The 21,151-nt window shown below is 43.5% G+C and overlaps 1 protein-coding gene across 3 annotated transcripts; it reads right to left on the bottom strand.

The window, feature by feature from the left end:
- Positions 1-737: 737 nt before the first annotated feature.
- LOC141094165 (uncharacterized) lies at positions 738-21,058 on the bottom strand. 3 transcript variants are annotated; one of them, XM_073579919.1, is made up of 8 exons: positions 20,947-21,058; positions 12,268-12,414; positions 11,661-11,811; positions 11,352-11,531; positions 11,145-11,268; positions 10,968-11,065; positions 10,679-10,769; positions 738-2,779 (listed from the first exon to the last, which is right to left on the bottom strand). In XM_073579919.1, the coding sequence occupies exons 3-8, from the start codon at positions 11,736-11,738 to the stop codon at positions 1,611-1,613; spliced, it is 1,740 nt and encodes a 579-aa protein (XP_073436020.1). In that variant the 5' UTR covers positions 11,739-11,811; positions 12,268-12,414; positions 20,947-21,058; the 3' UTR covers positions 738-1,610. The 3 variants fall into 3 exon arrangements, with proteins under 3 accessions (XP_073436020.1, XP_073436018.1, XP_073436019.1); XM_073579917.1 differs by lacking the exon at positions 12,268-12,414 and having other exon boundaries at positions 20,947-21,052; XM_073579918.1 differs by lacking the exon at positions 12,268-12,414 and having other exon boundaries at positions 738-2,776; positions 20,947-21,052.
- Positions 21,059-21,151: the final 93 nt, after the last annotated feature.

The raw sequence follows: 21,151 nt of genomic DNA, 5'->3' as shown, positions 1-21,151 counted from the left end.
AATATGATTAAATGCAGTACCGTCTGTATGATTCTAAATCAAGGAACATGACAGGAATGGTCCCTGCCGGGTCATCTCTTCTCCTTAGAGCCGGCAAGGGAGCGCACTGTCACTGTGCATTCAAAGGAATATAGTACAGGTAGCTCATACTGAGTATGGGTCAGAATTTACGAACGACTCATTATCAGGTGAGCAGGACTAACCCGGCCTCCAAAACAGACATCACTGATGGCGCCTCATTTCAGAGAGGGTACCGAGGCTGTGGCAGTGACCACAATTTCTGCCCCCTGATGACGGCTCAATCGAGTTTCCCAGCATACACTGGTGAATTTCGATCAAAATGTCATGGGATGTTAAAAAAAAAGGAGATGTCACAATGTAGAGGGTACATTAGGGAATTTTTCATTGAAGTATATTAGTAAACGAGATTAGATTGTTACACTGAATAGATATACATCTAATATGAAATTCACCTTTGGTTTCGGACCGCCCTTTTAATTTCAGCCGATTGGTTCGGCCCTCCACAGCAGTGCCAGTTTCTCATGCAGAAAATTAATTGCCCACCCCTGAGTTGGATAAATGTGTGACTGGAGGAGAGAGAGCAGTTCTCTCACTGATCAGGAAGGACACTGTCTAAACATTCTCCTCAGTCATAGAACGCTGTCTCCAGTCTATAAAACGCACTCACTAACAAGATTTTTTTCTTCCTAAAAGTGTGTCTTATAGTCAAAATACGGTAAGTTATAAAATAATTTTATTTTCTCTTTTAATTGTCTGTTATATGTTTTTGTACAATTTGTCAATAACATATATTGCTTCTCCTCATCTGAGTTATTTTTGATGGTTAACAAAATACAATTTCCAGGAATTAATTTTGAACACTCTAGGAATAATAATGGCTTCTTTTTGTGTGGGATGTTTGACATTTAAAGGGGTTATCCACTACTTGGGCAACCCCTTCTAATTTCTCATGTTTGTTCCTGTTACAATAAAAACAATTATACAAACCTCCCGTGCTGGCGTCATTCCAGCGGTGTCAGAACTTGCATTCTCGGGGCTCACGTAAGGTTGTTGCTTCATGTGAGCCCTGTTTCCAATCAGTGCTAGCATCACTGTCCCCACCTTTGGACAAATTGACCATTATGAGGAAGTCAGAGAGCAGTCGGAGCCCTGGCTTCCTGTTAATGTTCAGTATGCCAAACGCAGGGACAGAGAAGCCGCAGCTGATTTGGTGTTGGGCTTGTCTGATGAAACAAGCTCACTTGAGCCCAAGGAACGCGAGTGCCTACACAGCTGTAATCACAGCATGGAAGGAAAGTATGACTGTTTTTAGTTTAAAGAGGCCAGACATGAGGAATGATAAGGGAATGATAAGGGGTTGCTCTAGTGGTGGACGACCCCTTTAAGAAAATTAAATTTTCAGTTAAAACATTTCCCACATTAAGAATATGAAAAAGGTTGCTCATGTGGTTGAATTCTTCATCACTAAACATTTTTCACATTCTGAATAGGAAAACGGCTTAATCCCTGTATGAGTTCTCTGGTATGTAACAAAATCTGATTTACGGGTAAGACATTTTCCACATTCTGAACAGGAAAAAAAGCTTTTCTTATTTGTGATTTCTCTGATGTGTAAGAAGAGATGATTTATGTCCAAAACACTTCCCACATTCTGAACATGAAAAAGGCTTCTCCCCTGTGTGACTTCTCTGATGTCTGATAAGACTTGATTTCGCTGTAAAAGATTTTCCACATTGTGAACAGTAAAAAGGCTTTTCCACTAGGTGAGTTCTCTGGTGCTTAACAAAATTTGATTCATGGCTAAAACGTTTCCCACATTCTGAACAGGAAAAAGGCTTTTCTTCTGTGTGAGCTCTCTGGTGTTTAACAAAATCTGATTTATCATTAAAACATTTTCCACATTCTGAACATGAAAAAGGCTTCTCCCCTGTGTGAGTTCGCTGGTGTTTAGCAAAATCTGATTTATGGTTATAACCTTTTCCACATTCTGAACAGGCAAAAAGATTCTCTCCTGTGTGACTTCTCTGATGTGTTACAAGAGTTGATTTATGTCCAAAACATTTCCCACATTCGGAACATGAATAAGGCTTCTCTCCTGTGTGAGATCTATGATGGATCAAAAGACTTGATTTCTCTGTAAAACACTTTCCACATTCGGAACAGGAAAAAGGCTTCTCGCCTGTGTGGGTTCTTTGGTGATTATAAAGATGAGATTTATGGTTAAAACATTTACCACATTCTGAACATGAAAAAGGCTTCTCCCCTGTGTGAGTTCTCTGGTGGCTATCAAGAAGATATTTCCAGTTAAAACTTTTCCCACATTCTGAACATGAAAATGGCTTCTCCCCTGTGTGAGTTCTCTGGTGATTAACAAGACTTGATATCTGGTTAAAACATTTCCCACACTTGGAACAAGAAAATCTACTTCTTGCTGTATAAATTTTTTGATGCTTGAGAAACGACTTTTCGAGGATAAAGCTATTTCCATATTCTAAATATGAAAATGTCTTATTTGCCTTAGGAGCAGTTCCTTTTTTAAAGCTTATTTTGTGACTGTGATTTTCCTTAGTAGTTGGTAATGAATCAGAACACATGACCTGTTTCAAAGGATCAGATGACAGATCTTTGCTGTGAAGGGGTGACGGTATATCTGGAGCAATGACATTCATTTCAATTGTATCCTGTGGGATCTTAAGATCATCAAATTTAAAAATTGAAGCTGTCAGCTGTCCCTCTGATCTCCTGGTACAGTCATCTGCTAAGAATAAAACAAATTATTATTTTTGAATAAAATATCCTTTAGATTTATATTTTTGAACATTTCTACTTAAACTGTCTGTAAAAATATTTAATAGTTTACCAAGAAAATGACCGTTCACAGTCGAATCGAAAACTTCATAGAATGAACCAGTAGAAAGTGGTGTTTAACTGTTTTTTCATTCTGCCTCCCTAATATTGAATACAAAGCCACCCCAAAAAAATCTCATGTAGGCAAAAATATTACCAATAAAAACTTTGTCGTTTTACAAAACACTAGTCTTCACTCAGGTTCATCATCTGTCAGTGGAAAAATAGGTTTCCACATTATTAGTGAATCTAAGATTCATGAAAAGCAATATGACTTCCATAAACCATTCCAGTAATATCTGCTCTCACAAAGTCAATTCTCCCCTTCGCTTCTGAGCCTTGAAGTGTGCCCAAACCACATTTAGCATCCATGTAACTGGCTTTACTAAAGCGAGAAGAACCCACTTCGTTTACGATGTGTGTCTCCTGGAACACAATATGGGCACTATGTGTTACATAGTAACATAGTTTTGAATGCTGAAGGAAGACCTTATGTCCATCTAGTTCAACCTATTTTTAGTGCAGCTGTTCTGCATTGTTGATCCTGGGGAAGGCAAAAAAAACTCAGAGTAGAAGCCAATTTTCTCCATAGGGAAAATAATTAATTCCCCTAAGCTGGGTCAATCATCTACCTATAATATTCTGTTATTCATAACCTTCTATACTGTTACTCACAAGAAAAGCATCCATTCCTTTCTTAAATTCACTCAGTGAGTTGGCCATCACCACTTCCTCAGAAAGAGAATTCCAGAGCCTCACTGCTCTTACCGTGAAGAACCCTCTTCTATGCTGGTGCAAAAATTGTCTTTCCTCCAAATGAAGAGAATGCCCCCTTGTTCTTGTCACAGTCCTTGGTACAAACAGTTCATTGGAGAGATCTCTGTATTGCCCTCTGATATACTTGTACATATATTAAGTCTCTCCTAAGTCTTCTCTTTTCTATTGTTGGGCAATAAAATAGTATAGCTAACATAGAGAAACTCAAAAAAAACACATCATGAAAAATAGCCTCACCAAAACCTTGTCAAATGACGAATGCACCAGCAGGATGCAGCAAGCCCCCATTGATAAAGGCTGGAGCAGCACAGGTGCAAACCACTGATGAGAACAGTCACCCACTCACCTAAATCATGGAGGGATTGGCTGCCTAGTAGAAAAAATGCGCACAGATAAGGCTTGCATAGGATGCTAGTCACACAGGTAAGTGTGATGCAAAGTGTCTGGATAACAGCCTATTGATCACGCCCATAGTTTTAGGAGGCGGTCTGCTCAGCACTATATATGCACCACACAAAATGTTAACCTGTGTGACTAGCTTCCTATGCAAGCCCTATCTGTGTGCATTTTTTTTTTACTAGGCAGCCAACCCTCCATGATTTAGGTGAGTGTGTGGTTCTCATCAGTAGAGTGCACCTGTGCTGCTCCAGCCTTTATCAATGGGGGCCTGCTGCATCATGCTAGTGCATTTGTCATTTGACATGGGGTTTTTTTTTTGGTGAGGCTATTTTTCATGATGTGTTTTGTTCAATAAAATAGTATATTTGCAATTTTTACTCTCCAACATCCACTGTGTGATAATTTCCTGAAAGTGCCTGTGGAGTCAAAAAAGTCACTACTCCTATAGATTAGTTCTTTAAGGGTTATAATTTCCAAAATGGAGCCACTTTATTGGAATTTCTATTGCTCTGGTTTTCTGACATTTTGTCTTATTAGGGCTTCTGCAAATGGTGTGTTCCATTTTGTCTGGGAAATGCTCCAGCGACATCTGCTTCCGTCACCAGGAGCCGCCTTATTCATTCTGTAAGCGGCGCTGGTGATGGTGGGGACATTGGAACCAGAAGCTCTGGGCGGTGCTGGCTCTATCTAGCCACTAAGATTAGGATGCCTGGGACCAGTCGTACCATCCAGTCAGGCAGTGTGGGTGTATGTGCTGTCCAGCTGAACTAATCTGCTCCCTATGTCTGCCAAATGGAGAGCACTACACTCTTCTAAAGCTAGAAGTATGTTGGTGGAAGCTGCCCTGCCAGATACAGCATTGTTCTCCTCTGGTTCAGTCCTCTGTGCTCAGCTCCCAACTTCTGCATTTGTTTCCTCTTGTGACCTCGGCCTGTTTACTGATTACTTTTGCATGTTCTGATTTTGTATTTTCTTTGCCTTCCTGGTTCTGACCCTGCTGCCTGATGATTCTTCTTGCTATCTCACACCACCGAGCAGCTGGTATCAGCATGGCCCAAGCCTAGGGGTCTCTGTGTTAAGGGCCTGTTACACATTGCGATATCGCTAGCAATATCGCTGTAAAGTCACCGATTTTGTGACGTAGCAGCGATATTGCTAGCGATATCGCTACATGTGATACTTACCTCTGATCAGCTCCCCCGCTGCTCATCGCTGGTCGCGCGAGAATGTCCTGGGTCATTTCTCGTCGGGCGCTTCCTGCTGGGCTTCCTGTGGCGCCGACGAGCGATGCGTGGACGCTGGCGGGAGGACGTCAGGTTCGCCGCGTCTGACAGGTAAGTAGCGACCCCCGACCCCTGTGATGTCACTGGTGAGATCTGCCTGTGTGGCAGCTCACTAGCGACCACTTAGTGATGCACCAGCGATCCATATCGTTGTCGGGATCGCTGGTGCATCGCTAAGTGTAACTGTACCCTAAGTCCAGATCCATGTACATAGTGTGATGCAGTGAGAGGTATGGTGTTGGATGGGAGATATGTTCATTCCAGCAAGTGCCTTTCACACTGGAAAACAGCAGGAAAGAAGGTCAAGACCTAGCCTGGACCTTCTCTGCTATTCCGGGCTTTTGGGGCAACGTCTGGATTGCACAGCTGCAGGTCTGAAGACAGCATAGACAGTCAGAACTCCTCAGTGCACGTTGGTGTGTATGAAAAAAGCTGAGAGGTATTTAGTAGCAACATCAGACCTCAAGGGCTGGCTCATCCGGGCCCTAACCTGGACTTTTGCTTTATCTCATATAAGACTGTGTTTTTTGTCTGCTGCTAGTGTGAATAAAACACTGAGCTTGAACTGAAAACTTGCTTGTGCCTTTTTACTGCATCCCGGTCAGTGCCTACCAGAGGGAATCTCCATAATGGGTTAAAAAATGATGAGCAAGGCAATCCATGGGTTCTGGAAAATGGAGTAGATAGCACCAAAGCTGTTTGTGGCAGCGATCTTTTGAGCTGCCAGGTGACCACAAACAGTGCCTTCAATACATTGTGTTTGCAAACTATTCCGGCAAGATCTGCATTCAAATAGTTAAATGGCGCTCTTTCCATTCTTAACTCTGCCATGTTTCAAGACAATAGTGTACATCCGTATATAGGGTATAGTTGCATTCAGCAGAAATTAGAAAATAATTTGTAAGGTCCATTTGTTTCCTATTATCCTTTGTGAAGAATTTCAAAGTTATCACCACATAAAGTGACACACGTCAGATTTGAAGAATGGGGCCTGATTAGGAACACAAAACTGGCTGCAGGAAGAGGTTCTGGGCAGTAACTTCTGTAGTCAAAACTGATTATAGACAATAACACATCTACTGAAATAATCAAACTCAACAGTCTTCATCAGTAATAAATGAGTAACTAGTAGAGAAACCTCTCTGGGGTAATTATAGTATGGGGCTCAGTGGCTCTTGGCAATCTAAAACTAGCGTAAGGGCCAATATATTCTGACAGATGACTTTCACAAAGAAATATTGGACATGCAAAGAGAACTTTTTATGATAGTGCAGAGCTGAAGTGTCTTAAATTTAGGTCTAGGGCATTTGGAAGAGGCAATAGAGACCTTTTTTAAGACTACCAAGGAGTTACAGACTCACATAAGTGAGGCTGGCCGATCCCACCGCAATCAAACTATCATACAGAATGAACCTGTAAGAAAAGACATTCTTTATTCTATGTTACATCCCCATCAACAACATATGTATGAGAGGAGAACTCCAACACTAATCTGGTCTTGCACTCATTTATGGTGGACCATTGGAGCTACTATGGGTCCTGACCAGAAGAGTAGAGAAAGTATTAGTGCCCCCCATTTCAGGAGAGATTGTGCAGTAATCTGAATTCCTGAGGATTGAAAATGAAAAGTTTGATGTGGAGTGAATCCATGAAACCAGGGCTCAAGCCATGCCAACTCATCTCCTGCAGGTGTGAACAAATGGTTGCATGTCTCCCCTGACTGGAAGCAGGCGCTTCCTGCTCCCTTGAGGCTGCAAACCCAGCCCACAAAGTTAACTCTTTGATATCCCTAACTCTAACACTGTTAGGCATTGGGTTCCTGCCACTGCACAGCAGAAATCCAGAGCCTTGCACTCGGTGGTCTCCCATTCTCCTTCGGCCGCAGAGGAGCCTGCTCAGCAGACTCGTCGTTCCCTGCAATCTGCTCAGACCAGCACTGTGGGCTTGCTGGCTGCTGCCACCTCTGGTCCACATATAGCAATGCAGGCTGGCCAGCAGCGAGTCTCTACAGGGGCTAAGTCCTCCTTTCGGTCCACTGAGTATGCCCATGGAGTGATCTCCTATTGGAGACCGAAGGTCACGTGCTCAGGTCCTTCTCCTGCTCGGATTGGTCCATCCGAAAGGCCTGGAAGGTCCCGGAAGCACGCGGCTATAAAAGGTTCGCATGGCCGCTAGGCCATGCGCTAGTATAGACTGCATTATCAGACTATGAGGAGTGAGTGTTGTATGCATGTATGAATGTCTCTGGTGAATGACTCATTAAGAAACCCTACTCTTGGTACGCATGTGTTGTGCAGCCTAGCCTGTTAAGCGCCCAGGCTTAGGTCTAGGTTGGACAGAGTCTGGGGCAGGCATCAGTCTCCACCAGTGGCTCGGCACACCTCAGTGCAGTGCTCTACACTCCGCAGTCAGCGTCTATAGCGGCGTCTGCAGGTGCAACGCCGCGCGCTCAGAAGGTCTAGAGGTTCTCTGACCCCGTGTCCTTGAGGCAGAGTTCTGTGACCGCTTTCTGTGCGCTCCTTGGCCGGGCTCTGTGAGCTAAACAGGCTCCGGCATTTATGTTCAGCGGTATTGCGGTTCTGTGAGTTAATAGAGTTCGCTTGTGTTCACACTGGGTGACGTAACCCACGTGTGACCTTTCCACACCGCTTTATACTCCCGCCATTACCTAGCAGCAGTGTACCACCTCTGCACGGTGGACCCCGGGCTGCGAACGCACCTACTATTATTTTATAATTTGGTGCGTTCCGCCAGCCCTAACAAACACATATAGAAACATTATAATGGCACGAGATTAGGGCATAGCAAACACAGGACACTGACAATAAAGCATAACAACAGCACATGCATTACAGTACATTGCAAGTTAACACAGATACACAAGGCAATAAGGATACAGACATTGCTACTAAATGGGCACACCGTCCGGGTACCGCACCAAGTGCACAGAACCTCCACGTAGGAGAGAGGGAGCACAATGGGGTTCTCCACCACCTCCTTACATAGGGACCATATGAGCACATTCAGCAGCACAGAAGGGAGAGAAGGTAGATTCATCCAATAAGATAGCAGGGATCTAGGAAGCCAACAGCATTACTCTCTGGTTTCTCTTACAGGTCCATCACATTATTTTTCTTCAAGTGGTTTTCTAACTTGTCAGCACATTCTACATACACTGTCATTTTACATCACAGTTTACAGATCTGGGAAGGTAACGGTCAGCGTCTTAACCAAAAAAACATATATAGATAAGCTCGTAAATGGTAACAAGTAGCAAAAATACCGAAAGGAAAAAAAAAAAAATCTAAAAATTCAGTTTATATTAATAATCAAAATAATAACACATCAATATATATTAAACACACCTAAATGAGGATATTAGACAGGTAATGAGGGCAGCGGTCTTTTGGAGGAGAGTAGGGGGGGTCATATGATATACCTGACACTCCCCCTAATAGGCCCTAGAATCTGCTGGCCTTCCTGACAGCGGAGATTGTTACCCTAATATTGCGATGTGGCGCCCCCGCTCAGTAACAGCTGTCCCTTCAATCTCTATTCTAACACCTAGGACACACAACAGAAGTGCACTTGGGTCCAAATAGATCCAGTGCATCTGTATCAGATGGAGCACACCTGACCACTAATACATAAAGAGACTAAATCTTCACTAGTAAATACATTGAGATTTCTACTAGTATAGCTTTTGTGAAAAGGGATTCCTTAACTGCTTTAGAAGCTTATAAGATAAAAAGCAGCAATGAATGTGTAAATATATAATCATAGCCTGGCATATATACTAAAGTGATGGTAATTGGAAGACACCAGGCTGAATATGTAGTTATGTAGACTATCTAGCAATCTAGCAGCAGATAGTAAGAGTGTGGTAATCAATGTTAGAGAGAACCACTGATGCATAGACAGCAGATTTCTGATGTGGCAGACGGTTGTAATCTCAGCCTATTCAGATAATATAGGGAACAATAACCCAACACTTGAAAATAAAACAATACTCAATTGATAAAGTGCAGATATGCCCAAACAGTTAATTGCTCAGAAGGTAAAGGAGGATTTAGCTGTGTGTCCAAGGTGAATCCCTTGTTCCAGCTGTCAAGGTAGACTCATCCCTGGTTCAAACGTGTTTTTCCCCATTAGTATTTGTTTTGGGGGTTCATCAGGGGACTTGCATAGTAAAGGTACACGAGATGGAAACTGGTATCAATCTACCTACCTGATTGAGCCCGGTGTGTGTACACGCTGAAGACAGGTCAGTGTGTAGGACCTGTAACATAACTCTTTTCTCTTCCATTGCAAGTACTACACCACCTCAGGGGCATAGCGATGGGGAGCACTTGTGCCCCCACATATGCCAATTTGCTCCTGGGCTGGTGGGAAGACACTGAGGTCTTCAAGGACAGGGATGTCATCTGAGGACACCATATCCAATATTGGGGGTCGATACATAGATGACATCTTCGTCATTTGGATGGGTGGTGAATACACTTTCAAAACCTCTGTCCAAAACCTCAATGACAATCAGTTGGGGTTAAAGTTTACCTATGAACTGGGGGGAACAAAATTGCCTTCCTAGATGTCATGATCTCCATACAGAGAGATAGATATCTTAAAACATCAATCTACCGTAAACCTACAGCCACGAACAGTTTGCTCAGGTGGGATAGCTACCATCCTACTCATCAGAAGCGAGGAATACTTAAGTGGCATATTCAGCCTGGTATCTTCCAGTTACCATCACTTTAGTATATATGCCACTCCATGATTATATATTTACATATTCATTGTTACTTTTCAGCTGTGCTCAATCTGATACAGATGTGTTAGAATAGAGATTTTCAGGAATTGAAGGAACAGCCGTCGCTGACAGGGGGTGCCAAATAGTAATATTAGGGTGCCAACCTCCGTTGTCAGGAAGGCCATCAGACTCTAGGGCCTACTAGGGGGAGTGTCAGGTATATCATATTACCACCCCCCCAAAAAAAACATACCCCTGCCCTGATCCCTTGTCTAATATCCTCATTTGGGTGTTTTTAATAAATATTGATTGATTATTAATAAAAACTATCTTTTTGGTTTTTTTTTTTCTTTTGGTATAAGGGTCAGCGTCTTCTAATCCTAGGAGGGGTAGGTGGGTCCTCAAGTTTGAGCTTTCAATGCTCAAAGTCATTTAACCAGCTTTGGGTGGTGGAGAATGGGTGGAGGAGAATGTTGTGGTCTAGAGCCAAAATGGTGATCACACGATTGTGATAAGACAAGACTACACGACTGATAAAGCAGCCACAGCCGGTGACTGAGAAGAATCTATGATGTCTCTGTATTTAATGGTTACTACTCACCTGGGCAGTTATCTGTAGAAATCTCCTCCTTACACCACTCATCACCCCTAACATATGCCTCTGTAGTATTAATATGGGTCAGATCTTCTCCCTGAAACAAATATTGTTAAAGTCACAGACAGATGGAGAAGTCCCATCTATGATCAGCTCTAATCCTGCCATCTCCACAGCTCTCATTACACATGTATAAAACATATAATATTGGTGGATAAAACAAGACTGAGCACAAGACCTTCACAGCTGCCTACACATCATAGGGGAGATCTCATGACACCTTCTCTCGATCTACCTGATGATCCTGAGGAGCATTGGGATCTTCTTGATTACAGTCCTGGGGAAGAAGAGGATGGGGACATCTCTCTAGTGTTGTCCTCTTACTGGAGAAAACTGTAGAAAACAGAGGTACTAAATTCATTCTTTACATACAGATAATTATAGGCTGTGTGTATTTAGTCCTGTCTATTACCTGGTGATGTGAGGGGCTGGGGAACCTCGATCTTGACGTCCTTGTACAGATCTCTGTGTCCTTCTAAATACTCCCATTCTTCCATGGAGAAATAGACGGCAACATCCTGACACCTTATAGGAACCTGACACATACAATGATACCGTCATCCCCCCGATCCCTTCATAGTGTTACTGTATAATGTCCCAGCATTCCCAGCAGTGTCACCTCTCCAGTCAGCAGCTCAAGCATCTTGTAGATGAGTTCTAGGATCTTCTGGTCATTGATGCCCTCATGTATCAGGGGGTGAGGTGTAGGCCCCGTGATTGCGCTCTGGGGTCTTCCCCATCCCTCAGACACAGGGTCCTGGCAGCGCTCACTAGAGGTCTTCTTCACTACTGTGTAATCCTGGTTATGGAGAGACACATGAATAAATCTCACAACAGACATTTCCAGAGTCCTCACCTCTCCAGTTCTGTCCATCTGTTATTTCCATACATAAGAATGATGTAATGTGACGTCATCAGAATCTCTCACCTCTCCAGTAAGCCGGAAGAGGATCTCTAGGGTGAGGTGTAATATCCTCTCCGCCATCTTGTCTCTGTCCATATCCATCTTTGATGGGTAATTCAGAAAAATTCTCTTAATGTAGAAGATCTTCACTGAGAGGATCCGATATTGTAGAGACCTGAATGAGAAGAAGATGAGCCGATGTAACATCATAAAAATCCTGTGTAATAATACAATTACTGGAGATAATAAGGGAAACATATGAGGAGGTTTATTATTTTACAGTATTTAGTTTTCTTCTTTACATCTACTAATAAAACCTATATATTTTAGGCCACAGACAACAAGCAGTTTCTTCCTCTGAGTCGGCAGCTGAATCTTATTCAATAAGACAAAAAATCAGTCAAAACAGGACACAATTCAAACTACAACAGATAGTACAACATATAACGAGAATTACAAATAATCAACCAATCCAATATACTGCTAACGTATCACTAAGATATTCTACGGTTCTTTGCAAAACAATGTGAGCTGGTCATGTAAGAAGATGGCTATAGCATACCCGGGATATGGTCTGCAGACTGTGAGACAGATGGAAACACAAAGTGTTTGTAAGAAACAAATTTCTTACCTTCACTAGTGATGTAGTATGTGTTTCCCTCAGTCCTCAGTGCGGTTGCCAGGTCTTGGATATTGGGGGTCTTCTGTTTCGACCAGCTCACCCAGGGATGCCAGATGTTAGGGTGGTCTCAAAGACCCTCAGAAGTATATTGGATGGCTGCCAAATTAAATGTATTCGATTGAGTCAGGGTGATGTGACAAATGAACACACACACGGGTATCTGAATTCAAGTCTTATATACACTACTGGAGGGGCGTTACACATTAGATCATCTCTATGTTATGCGCATGTCAGGACTTGTTATAAAATTATTTATTACAGTCAAATATCCTGTCATGCATATGTCAGCTGTTCATTACCGAATAAGTCCATTTATTATCCATCATATGATTTTCCATTGAAAGATAAAAGGGAGCAGGTGTCCAATTATGTAAGGTCCAAATGTCCATATAATTAGTCCCATCTTACTAAGGTTTATAGTTTTAACGATTAATTATATTACCACCCGCCATTAGCCACCCTCGATCAATACTGTGCCTGGTACTAAGAACAGATATGGAGAGGTAATCTTACCAGGTCAACGTGACAGACTCAGAGGTAAACTCACATAACATGACAAGTTCTTTTTTACCAGTGAATAGTGTCACAGAGTGTCTTTATATGAGAGTAATGGCTTAGCGGGGCCTCTGAATACCCTATCACGGGGCTCGGGAGGAAAGTAGTGATGTTTTGGAATGCAGAATTTGATGGAATGGTCTGCGGGCGTCATGTCGCATTTGGAGAGCCCCTGATGTGCCTAAACAGTAGAAACCCCCCACAAGTGACCCCATTTTGGAAACTAGACCTCCCCAAGGAACTTATCTAGATGTGTGGTGAGCACTTTGAATCCCCAAGTGCTTCACAGAAGTTTATAACGCAAAGCCGTGAAAATAAAAAAAATCATATTTTTTCCACAAACATGATTTTTAGTCCCCAATTTTTTATTTTCCCAAGGGTAACAGAAGAAATTGGACCCCAAAAGTTGTTGTCCAATTTGTACTAAGTACGCTGATACCCCATATGAGGGAGTAAACTACTGTATGGGCACACGTCGGGGCTCGGAAGGGAAGTAGTGATATTTTGGAATGCAGACTTTGATGGAATGGTCTGCGGGTGTCATGTCGCATTTGGAGAGCCTCTGATGTGCTTGACAGAAGCGCTTCACAGAAGTTTATAACGCCCGGGCGTGAAAATAAAAAAATCATATATTTTTATTCCACAAAAATCATCTTTTCCCTCCATTTATTTATTTTCCAAAGGGTAACAGGAGAAATTGGACCCCAAAAGTTGTGCCATTTGTCCTGAGTACGCTGATACCCCATATGTGGGGGTAAACCACTGTTTGGGCGCATGGCAGAGCTTGGAAGGGAAGGAGCACCATTTGACTTTTTCAATGCAGAATTGGCTGGAATTGAGATCAGACGCCATGTTGCGTTTGGAGAGCACCTGATGTGCCCAAACAGTGGAAACCCCCAATTCTAACTCCAACCCGAACCCCAACACACCCCTAGCCCTAATCCCAACCCTAGCCCTAACCCGAAACTGGAAATACATTTTTTTTAATTTTATTATTTTTACCTAACTAAGGGGGTGATAACGGGGGGTTGGATTTACTATTTACGGCGGTTTTTATGTTTGGCAGCTGTCACACGCTAAAAGACGCTTTTTATGGCAAAAAATAGTTTTTGTATCACCACATTTTGAGAGCTATAATTTTTCCGTATTTTGACCCACTGAGTCATGTGAGGTCTTGTTTTTTGCGGGACGAGTTGACGTTTTTATTGGCACCATTTTCGGGCACGTGACATCTTTTGATCGCTTTTTATTCCGATTTTTGGGATGTAGAATGAACAAAAACAAGCGTTTCATGAATTTCTTTTGGGGTGCGTTTACACCGTTCCGCGTGCGGTAAAATTGATAAAGCAGTTTTATTCTTTGGGTCAGTACGATTACAGCGATACCTCATTTATATTTTTTTTATGTTTTGGCGCTTTTATACAATAAAAACACTTTTATATAAAAAATTATTATTTTTGCATCGCTTTATTCTGCGAGCTATAACTTTTATTTTTTCGCTGATGACGCTGTATGGTGGCTCGGTTTTTGCGGGACAAGATGACGTTTTCAGCGGTACCATGTTTATTTATATCTGTCTTTTTGATCGCGCTATTGCACTTTATGTTCGGTAGTATGATGATGAAGCATTGTTTTTTGCCTTATTGTTTTTTTGAAGAGGTTCACTAAAGGTGTTAACTAGTGGGACAGTTTTATAGGGCGGGTCGTTACGGACGCGGCGATACTAAATAAGAGTACTTTTATTTATTTTGTTGTTTACAAAAACAAAGAATTTATTAGGGAATTTTTTTTTTCCACTGCGTCAGATCAGCGATCTGACAGGCACTGCTCTCAGCAGGCACTGAGAAGCCACCTTCCTGCAGGACCCGGAAGGCCTCCGTGGCCATCTTGGATCCGGGGGCCTACAGGGAGTTGTTCTGAAGGTCTCAGGGAAGCACGCATGTTTGATCGCAGTGTGCTGGGGCTTAATGTGCCGAGAGCGGTCCGTGACCACTCCTGGCACTTAGTGCAGGGTGTCAGCTGTGATAATCAGCTGACATCCGGCCACGATCAGCTGCGCTCCCCCCGTGTCTACAAATATCTAAAGGGCTGTCACATTGTAGAAGGATCAACTTTATTCTCATTTGCACAAGGAAAGACTAGAAGCAATGGGATGAAACTGAATGGGAGGAGACACAGATTAGATATTAGAAAAAACTTTTTGACAGTTAGAGTGATCAATGAGTGGAACAGGCTGCCACGAGAAATGGTGAGTTCTCCTACAATGGAAGTCTTCAAACAGAGGCTGGACAGACATCTGACTGGGATGATTTAGCGAATCCTGCTTTGAGCAGGGGGTTGGACCAGATGGCCCAGGAGGTCCCTTCCAACTCTACGATTCTATGATTCTATGATTCTATGATTCCCCCACCTCATTGTAGATTGTAAGCTCTCACAAGAAGGGTCGTCTTATTTTGCTTTAATTATTGTATTGTTAACGTTGTTACTTATGACTTGTGTTTTGAAACTGTAAAACTGTAAAGCGCTGCGGAATATGTTGGCACTATATAAATAAATATTATTATTATTATTACTACTACAGACAACACAGGGTTATGGAAAAACAGTGTGGCAATACTTTATTGAACCACAACCCAAGAGCAAACAGAACAATCCCCGCAATTACCCCAAGATGGTGCACATTACAGGGTCTCACCCTTCCCTTCCGCTGACTCGCCAAGATAATAGTAGATATTATGTCCGAGCTCCCAGGGTGGCTAGTCCCACTTGTGATACACACTGAGAGAGGCAGTAATGATAAGTGTAGGGAGATAACAAAAAGCAGTCCTGTGTTCTTTCAGCTGAGTCCGAAGTGCCCTGAGCTGAGATCCTGAGGAGTGACACCAACCAGAAGAAAAGAAATCTCTTTTGTACCCGAGGCAGGTGATCAATTTTTAGATTTACCCAGTGTCCTTCTGTCCACCCTCACAGTCTTTCCCTATCTACCGTCAAAGTTAATAAACTGGTTATAGTATACAATACACAATATCTCCTCCCTTGTTTCAGTATACCACCCTACCCGCGCCCTCCGTTCTGCTGATGACCTGAGGTTAGCATCCTCAATAATAAGAACCTCCCACTCCCGTCTCCAAGACTCTACACGTGCCGCGCCAATTCTTTGGAATGCACTCCCCAGGTCAATACGATTAGTCCCCAATCCCCAAAATTTTAAGCGTGCCCTGAAAACGCATTTATTCAGACTGGCCTATCGCCTCAACACATTAACCTAACCTATCCCTGTGTGGCAGAGCCAAAAGTTTTACCATAACCAGGTTCCCAGTATCATGTTCCCACATGCTTTATGCATCCATTAGCCCTCTGTGTCTGTACTGTTACACACTTAACATTATGGCTGGTCCATACAATCAGGGCAACTGTTACCACCCACCTTTCGTGTCTACCTCTTTCCTCATAGACTGTAAGCTTGCGAGCAGGGCCCTCTTTCCTCTTGGTATCTGTTATGATCTATGTGATTATTGTTATGCTGTAATGTCTATTGTCTGTACAAGTCCCCTCTGAAATGTAAAGTGCTGCGGAATATGTCGGCGCTATAAAAATAAAATGTATTATTATTATTATTATTATTATTATTAGCAGCGTATCAGCTCACAATAAACACAGATAAACATACACTATGTACAAGTCACTATTACAGACTTACACAGTATGTTAAATGCTATGCAAGTCTGTCTTCTTGACCCACCAGACATAAACACTTATATCCACAAGCCAATATACAGATAAAAAGTCAATTCTTTTTTTTTGCAAAATCATGGTTGTCTGGGAAATTAAGGTACAATCTGGTTTCTTCACACCAGCGGTATCGGCACTTGCATTCACGGGGTTCATGTGGGGTCATTACATCATGTGAAACCTGCCTCCAATCAGAACTGGCGTCACCATCCTCACCGTTGGACAAATCAAAAATCACAAAGTCTGAGAGCAGCCGCAGCCCTGGTTTCCAGTTGATATTCAATACATGCAAAGGGGGACAGTAAAGTTGGCACTGATTGGGAGCAGGGCTCGTGTGAAGCAACAACCTCACGTGAGCCCTGGGAATGCAAGTCCCGACTTGCCTGGGGGGGGTCTAAGCGTAACAGAGTCCTGTGCGTCCCCCTCTAGGGCCATCACAGCTATTTCTGCCTCAAAAGCCAGTGTCATGGGAAGCATCCGCATTATCCCTCGGATGCTCTCTGTCCAACCACAAAACATAACATTGCTCCCAGAGAATTTTGGCAAATTAATTAACATGGCTCCCAGGGAAATGCTAGACCAGAGGCCTCCCCCAACTGCTTGGTCTGCCCCCTATGCGCCGTTGTGTGACATCCTGCCGACTACGCCACTTGTAATAATGCTGCAGGTACTGATGATGTCACCATGGATCAGAGACAGACCAAGAGTTAAAGGGTTTATTTACAGGGAATAGGCTCTCCACGCAGGGAGTAGCAGTGGGGGTTAAAAGTGAAAGAGTAAACAGTAAAAAGGCTAGGGAAAGGTATTAAACAGTTATGCGGAGTTGAAACAGTTAAACCGGAATTCTTGTAAATTATCAGTCCAGGGAAAGCTGGATTGTAGGGTCTCTTTGGCACCATCAACAGTGACGTTTGCTGTCTCTGTAGTCTCTCCTCTGGATGAAGCTGGGACCTCAGGGGTTAAAGCAGGAAGCAGGCAGATGCTGCCAACCTGAGTTTCCCCTGCTTTAAGTCTCTGTATGATACACTGACAGTCTCTCCACAGGAACGATGCTGCGCACACTGGGAAGTCTCTTTGACACACTCAGTTGTCTTGGCTTGCCACTGCGGTCACCGGGACTGCGCTCATGGGTCACTATCTCTGCACTGTCGGGGGGGGGGAAGTCTCCTCTGGTCACGGAGGCTACCGAGTCCACGTACTCACATACAGCTTTCACTATGTCTCATATTTCAGTATCTGTGCTCTGATGGGGAGTCCTCTTTTTCTGCGAGCGCTGTGCTGCAGCATGCTTTCTCTCTGGCGCGATCCCCCCTGTGCCTGGCGCGCTCTGCTTTCATGCCCTCTGCCTGCATACCTTCTGGACCACTGCCCCTTCCTGTTCCTCCCTGCCCCTCGCAGTCACATGGTCCAGTTGGTCCAGGGCAGTGATATACAGTGATGTACACTACCCTGCCTGCTTAACACTGGAACCTATATACTCCGGAATTAATCCTTAGAAGGACTGTTGCTTTAGCTGGATTTGAGGTGTTTAGGATGGTAGACCCCACACTCACTAATAAATCCCCAATACTGACACTATCGTGGCAGCCGCTCTCCCTACACTCTTTCAATCTGGAGCTGAATGTGACGAGCAGGGCGGTGTCCGGTCTCTTATGTCCCTGATGATGCTGTGCGGCCAGCCAATCACTGCACGACAACAAAGATGGCTGCGGCATTTCATTGCCTGGCAGACAATCCCTGCAGCGTGATTAGTTCTGTAAATCCACCAAAAAAGCTGGGTGCAGACCAGAGTTCCCGCCGAGTAATCCCGGAAATGCTCAGTGCTCGCCAAGTACACAGAGTACAGTGATACTTGGGCGAGTAACGAAGTAGTGGCGAACACGTTCGCTCATCACTACTCGCTTACAAAAAGTGGACATGGACAAATCAGAATACATCATCTTTCAAACATCTCACACTGAGTATACATGAGAGCTGAGTATGCATCACTCAGTACCACTTTAGCAAGAGGGAAAGTTTGCCCAAGAGAAAATGATTTTCCAGACATTCACGGCCTTGTTTTCACCCTTTTTGCAGCTGTGCTCTTCATCTTCTTTATGTGGATGTGGAAAATTTCAAAATCGTCATCAATACCATCATCGTCCGTATCTTGTAAAGAGGAAATCTGGTGTTTCAAACGGTCGTGGTTGTGTCCGTTTAGTGGCATTCCTTTATCAGTGTTCGTTACACTAGGACAAACAATTTTTGGACTGAGACATTTGGATATTATTGGTATTATGTATGGGTGAAGATGAAGAAGCTTGTGCCACGGGTGTGTTTATAGTTACGGATGGTGCACTCCTCTTTAAACTTATTTTTCTACGAGCATCTATCAGTTTGTTTGGTTTTCCTCCAACACTGATCTGCTTTCTCTAATTCAGCATCTCACGAACATGTTGCACTTTGCCCTTTATACAGACACGTGCGTGTTTGGCAACATATTTTGGATGGGCATTTCTTAGGCCGAGTCTCACACGCGCATCTGTTACACCAATCTTCTGACGGGCATGAAACCCATTCTGGTAATTGATGGTGGTTAAACGACGAATCATTGCAGGCAGTATCCTGGATCTCATACCTCCCATAGCCACTGCTGTTATTAATCATGTATGTTCCCATTCCTGTCATCACCATGCCCCTTTTCCTGATCACTTCATCCAACGATTCGTCCGCCATATTTTTACTAAAAACCTGCACCTTCCCAGCAGCAACTGTGTAGGAAACCACGTTACAGTTTTGCAAGGTGTTTATGATGCCCCCTAAAAAAAAATTACACTATGTTGATATGTACCCCCAGGGGGAAATGTTTGTCAGCCCATACACTTAGTGTATAGATGAAACGCTCCTTTGCAATGTGAGTTTTTTATGAAACCCTCCCCCATGTTTCTTCCAAGGGGGATTGTGGTGCGTGCAAATTAGGGCCAGGCCTTGCATTCACTTCATGGACAAACTTTATGGTAATAAAAAATAAACTAATAATGGAAACTTTTGTTTCATGTGTCCATCCAGTACCCGGGTTCAAAGGCTTATTGGGGTGCATATGACTTGGCAGCAGGGCAGGCCTTGCAGTCAATGCATAAGACAAGAGTTTGGGAGTACGAAATGAATAATGTGAAGTGGATTTTCCTGTGCCCATCCATAACGTGGCTTCAAAAGCTTATTGGGGTGCATGTAACTTTGGGGCAGGCCAGGCCTTGCATTCAATGCAACATTTTTTCAAGAAGCCCTCCTGTACTTCTCATGGGGCATTGGCGTGCATCATAATTCTTGGCAGCCCATCCACTCACTGCATAGGCTATAACAGTTTAGGAGACCCACTGTTTAATAATGGCCCTTTAAGAAGATAAATGCCACCTGATGCCCCGGTAAAAATAAGCTCTGTGACTTTGAGTCCCTCCTTCATAAATGAAACAAGATGTGTCTGCTTATGTGTCACAGACCACATGGACAGCTAGGGTTGGTAAATGGTACAATGACATTTCCCAGTGAATGCATTTGTATTGGTTCAAATCAATGCTGAAGTTGAAAAATGCTTCAAAAATGCTGCGTCTGAACATATCCCAAGTGGTGGAGGGACATTTTTGTTTGGGGTTAATTATTTTGCCTTATATACAAGTCACTAACCTGGAAAGGATGTATCTTAACTTATTACCCAGCAAAATCCATTTTGCTTTCGTTTTTGTAGGTTTTTTGGTGCGACTGTAAAAAGGCGTGAAACTCTGACATCATTGTTTAGAGCTGTGACCTAGGAGTGAGAAATGCTTCCAGGAGCGATCCCCATGATATCCCAGTGTCATTTGAGCAGTGTTTCCATCATTTTCTGATGTTTTTAGACCTTGAAAGGACCCCGGGGGGATCATGGTAAAAATGCTCGGGTCTCCCATAGACTTACATTGGGCTCGTTGTTCTGTCCGAGTACCCGAGTATTCCAATTTGCTCGACCCGAGCAACGAGCACCCGAGCATTTTAGTGCTCGCTCATCACTAATTATGGCTCAGATTCCAGGTGGAAATGGGAGACGGGTTTTCCTTGGTGCCCCAGGAGGTTCCGGTAAAACATTCTTCATTAATCTGCTGCTCGCAGAAATTCTCTCCATCACTAACATTGCTCCGGCCGCTGCATCGTCTGGGGTTGTGGCCGCTCTCTAAGATGGAGGCCGCACGGCTCATTCAGCACCAGGATCACCCCTGAATCCAGCACTCTTGGAAACTCCCGCCTGTAATATCACTAAGATCTTTCAAAGATCTGGGACAATCCAATCACTTAATGGGGGGGGAATTGTTCTACTGTTTGCAACATTACCTGTTCTTAAAGGAGCAACTCCAGCGACCAGTTGAATACCTGTCAGCACAGCGGAGTCCTGCGTCCACTGAGGCCCTGATCATGTGATCCCTGACTCCTCCCCTCCTGTGACCTCATCACAGGTCCTGTGCGCACACAGCAGCCATATATGTGGAGGTAGGTGCTGGAAATTCCCCATTACTGGGCGGGGGTGGACATTAACCCC

Source organism: Dendrobates tinctorius, unplaced genomic scaffold (genome assembly GCF_039654945.1).
Source record: "Dendrobates tinctorius isolate UK_male_01 unplaced genomic scaffold, ASM3965494v1 ptg000063l, whole genome shotgun sequence".
NCBI lineage: Eukaryota > Metazoa > Chordata > Amphibia > Anura > Dendrobatidae > Dendrobates > Dendrobates tinctorius.
This window is presented reverse-complemented; position numbering and strand designations above follow the sequence as displayed.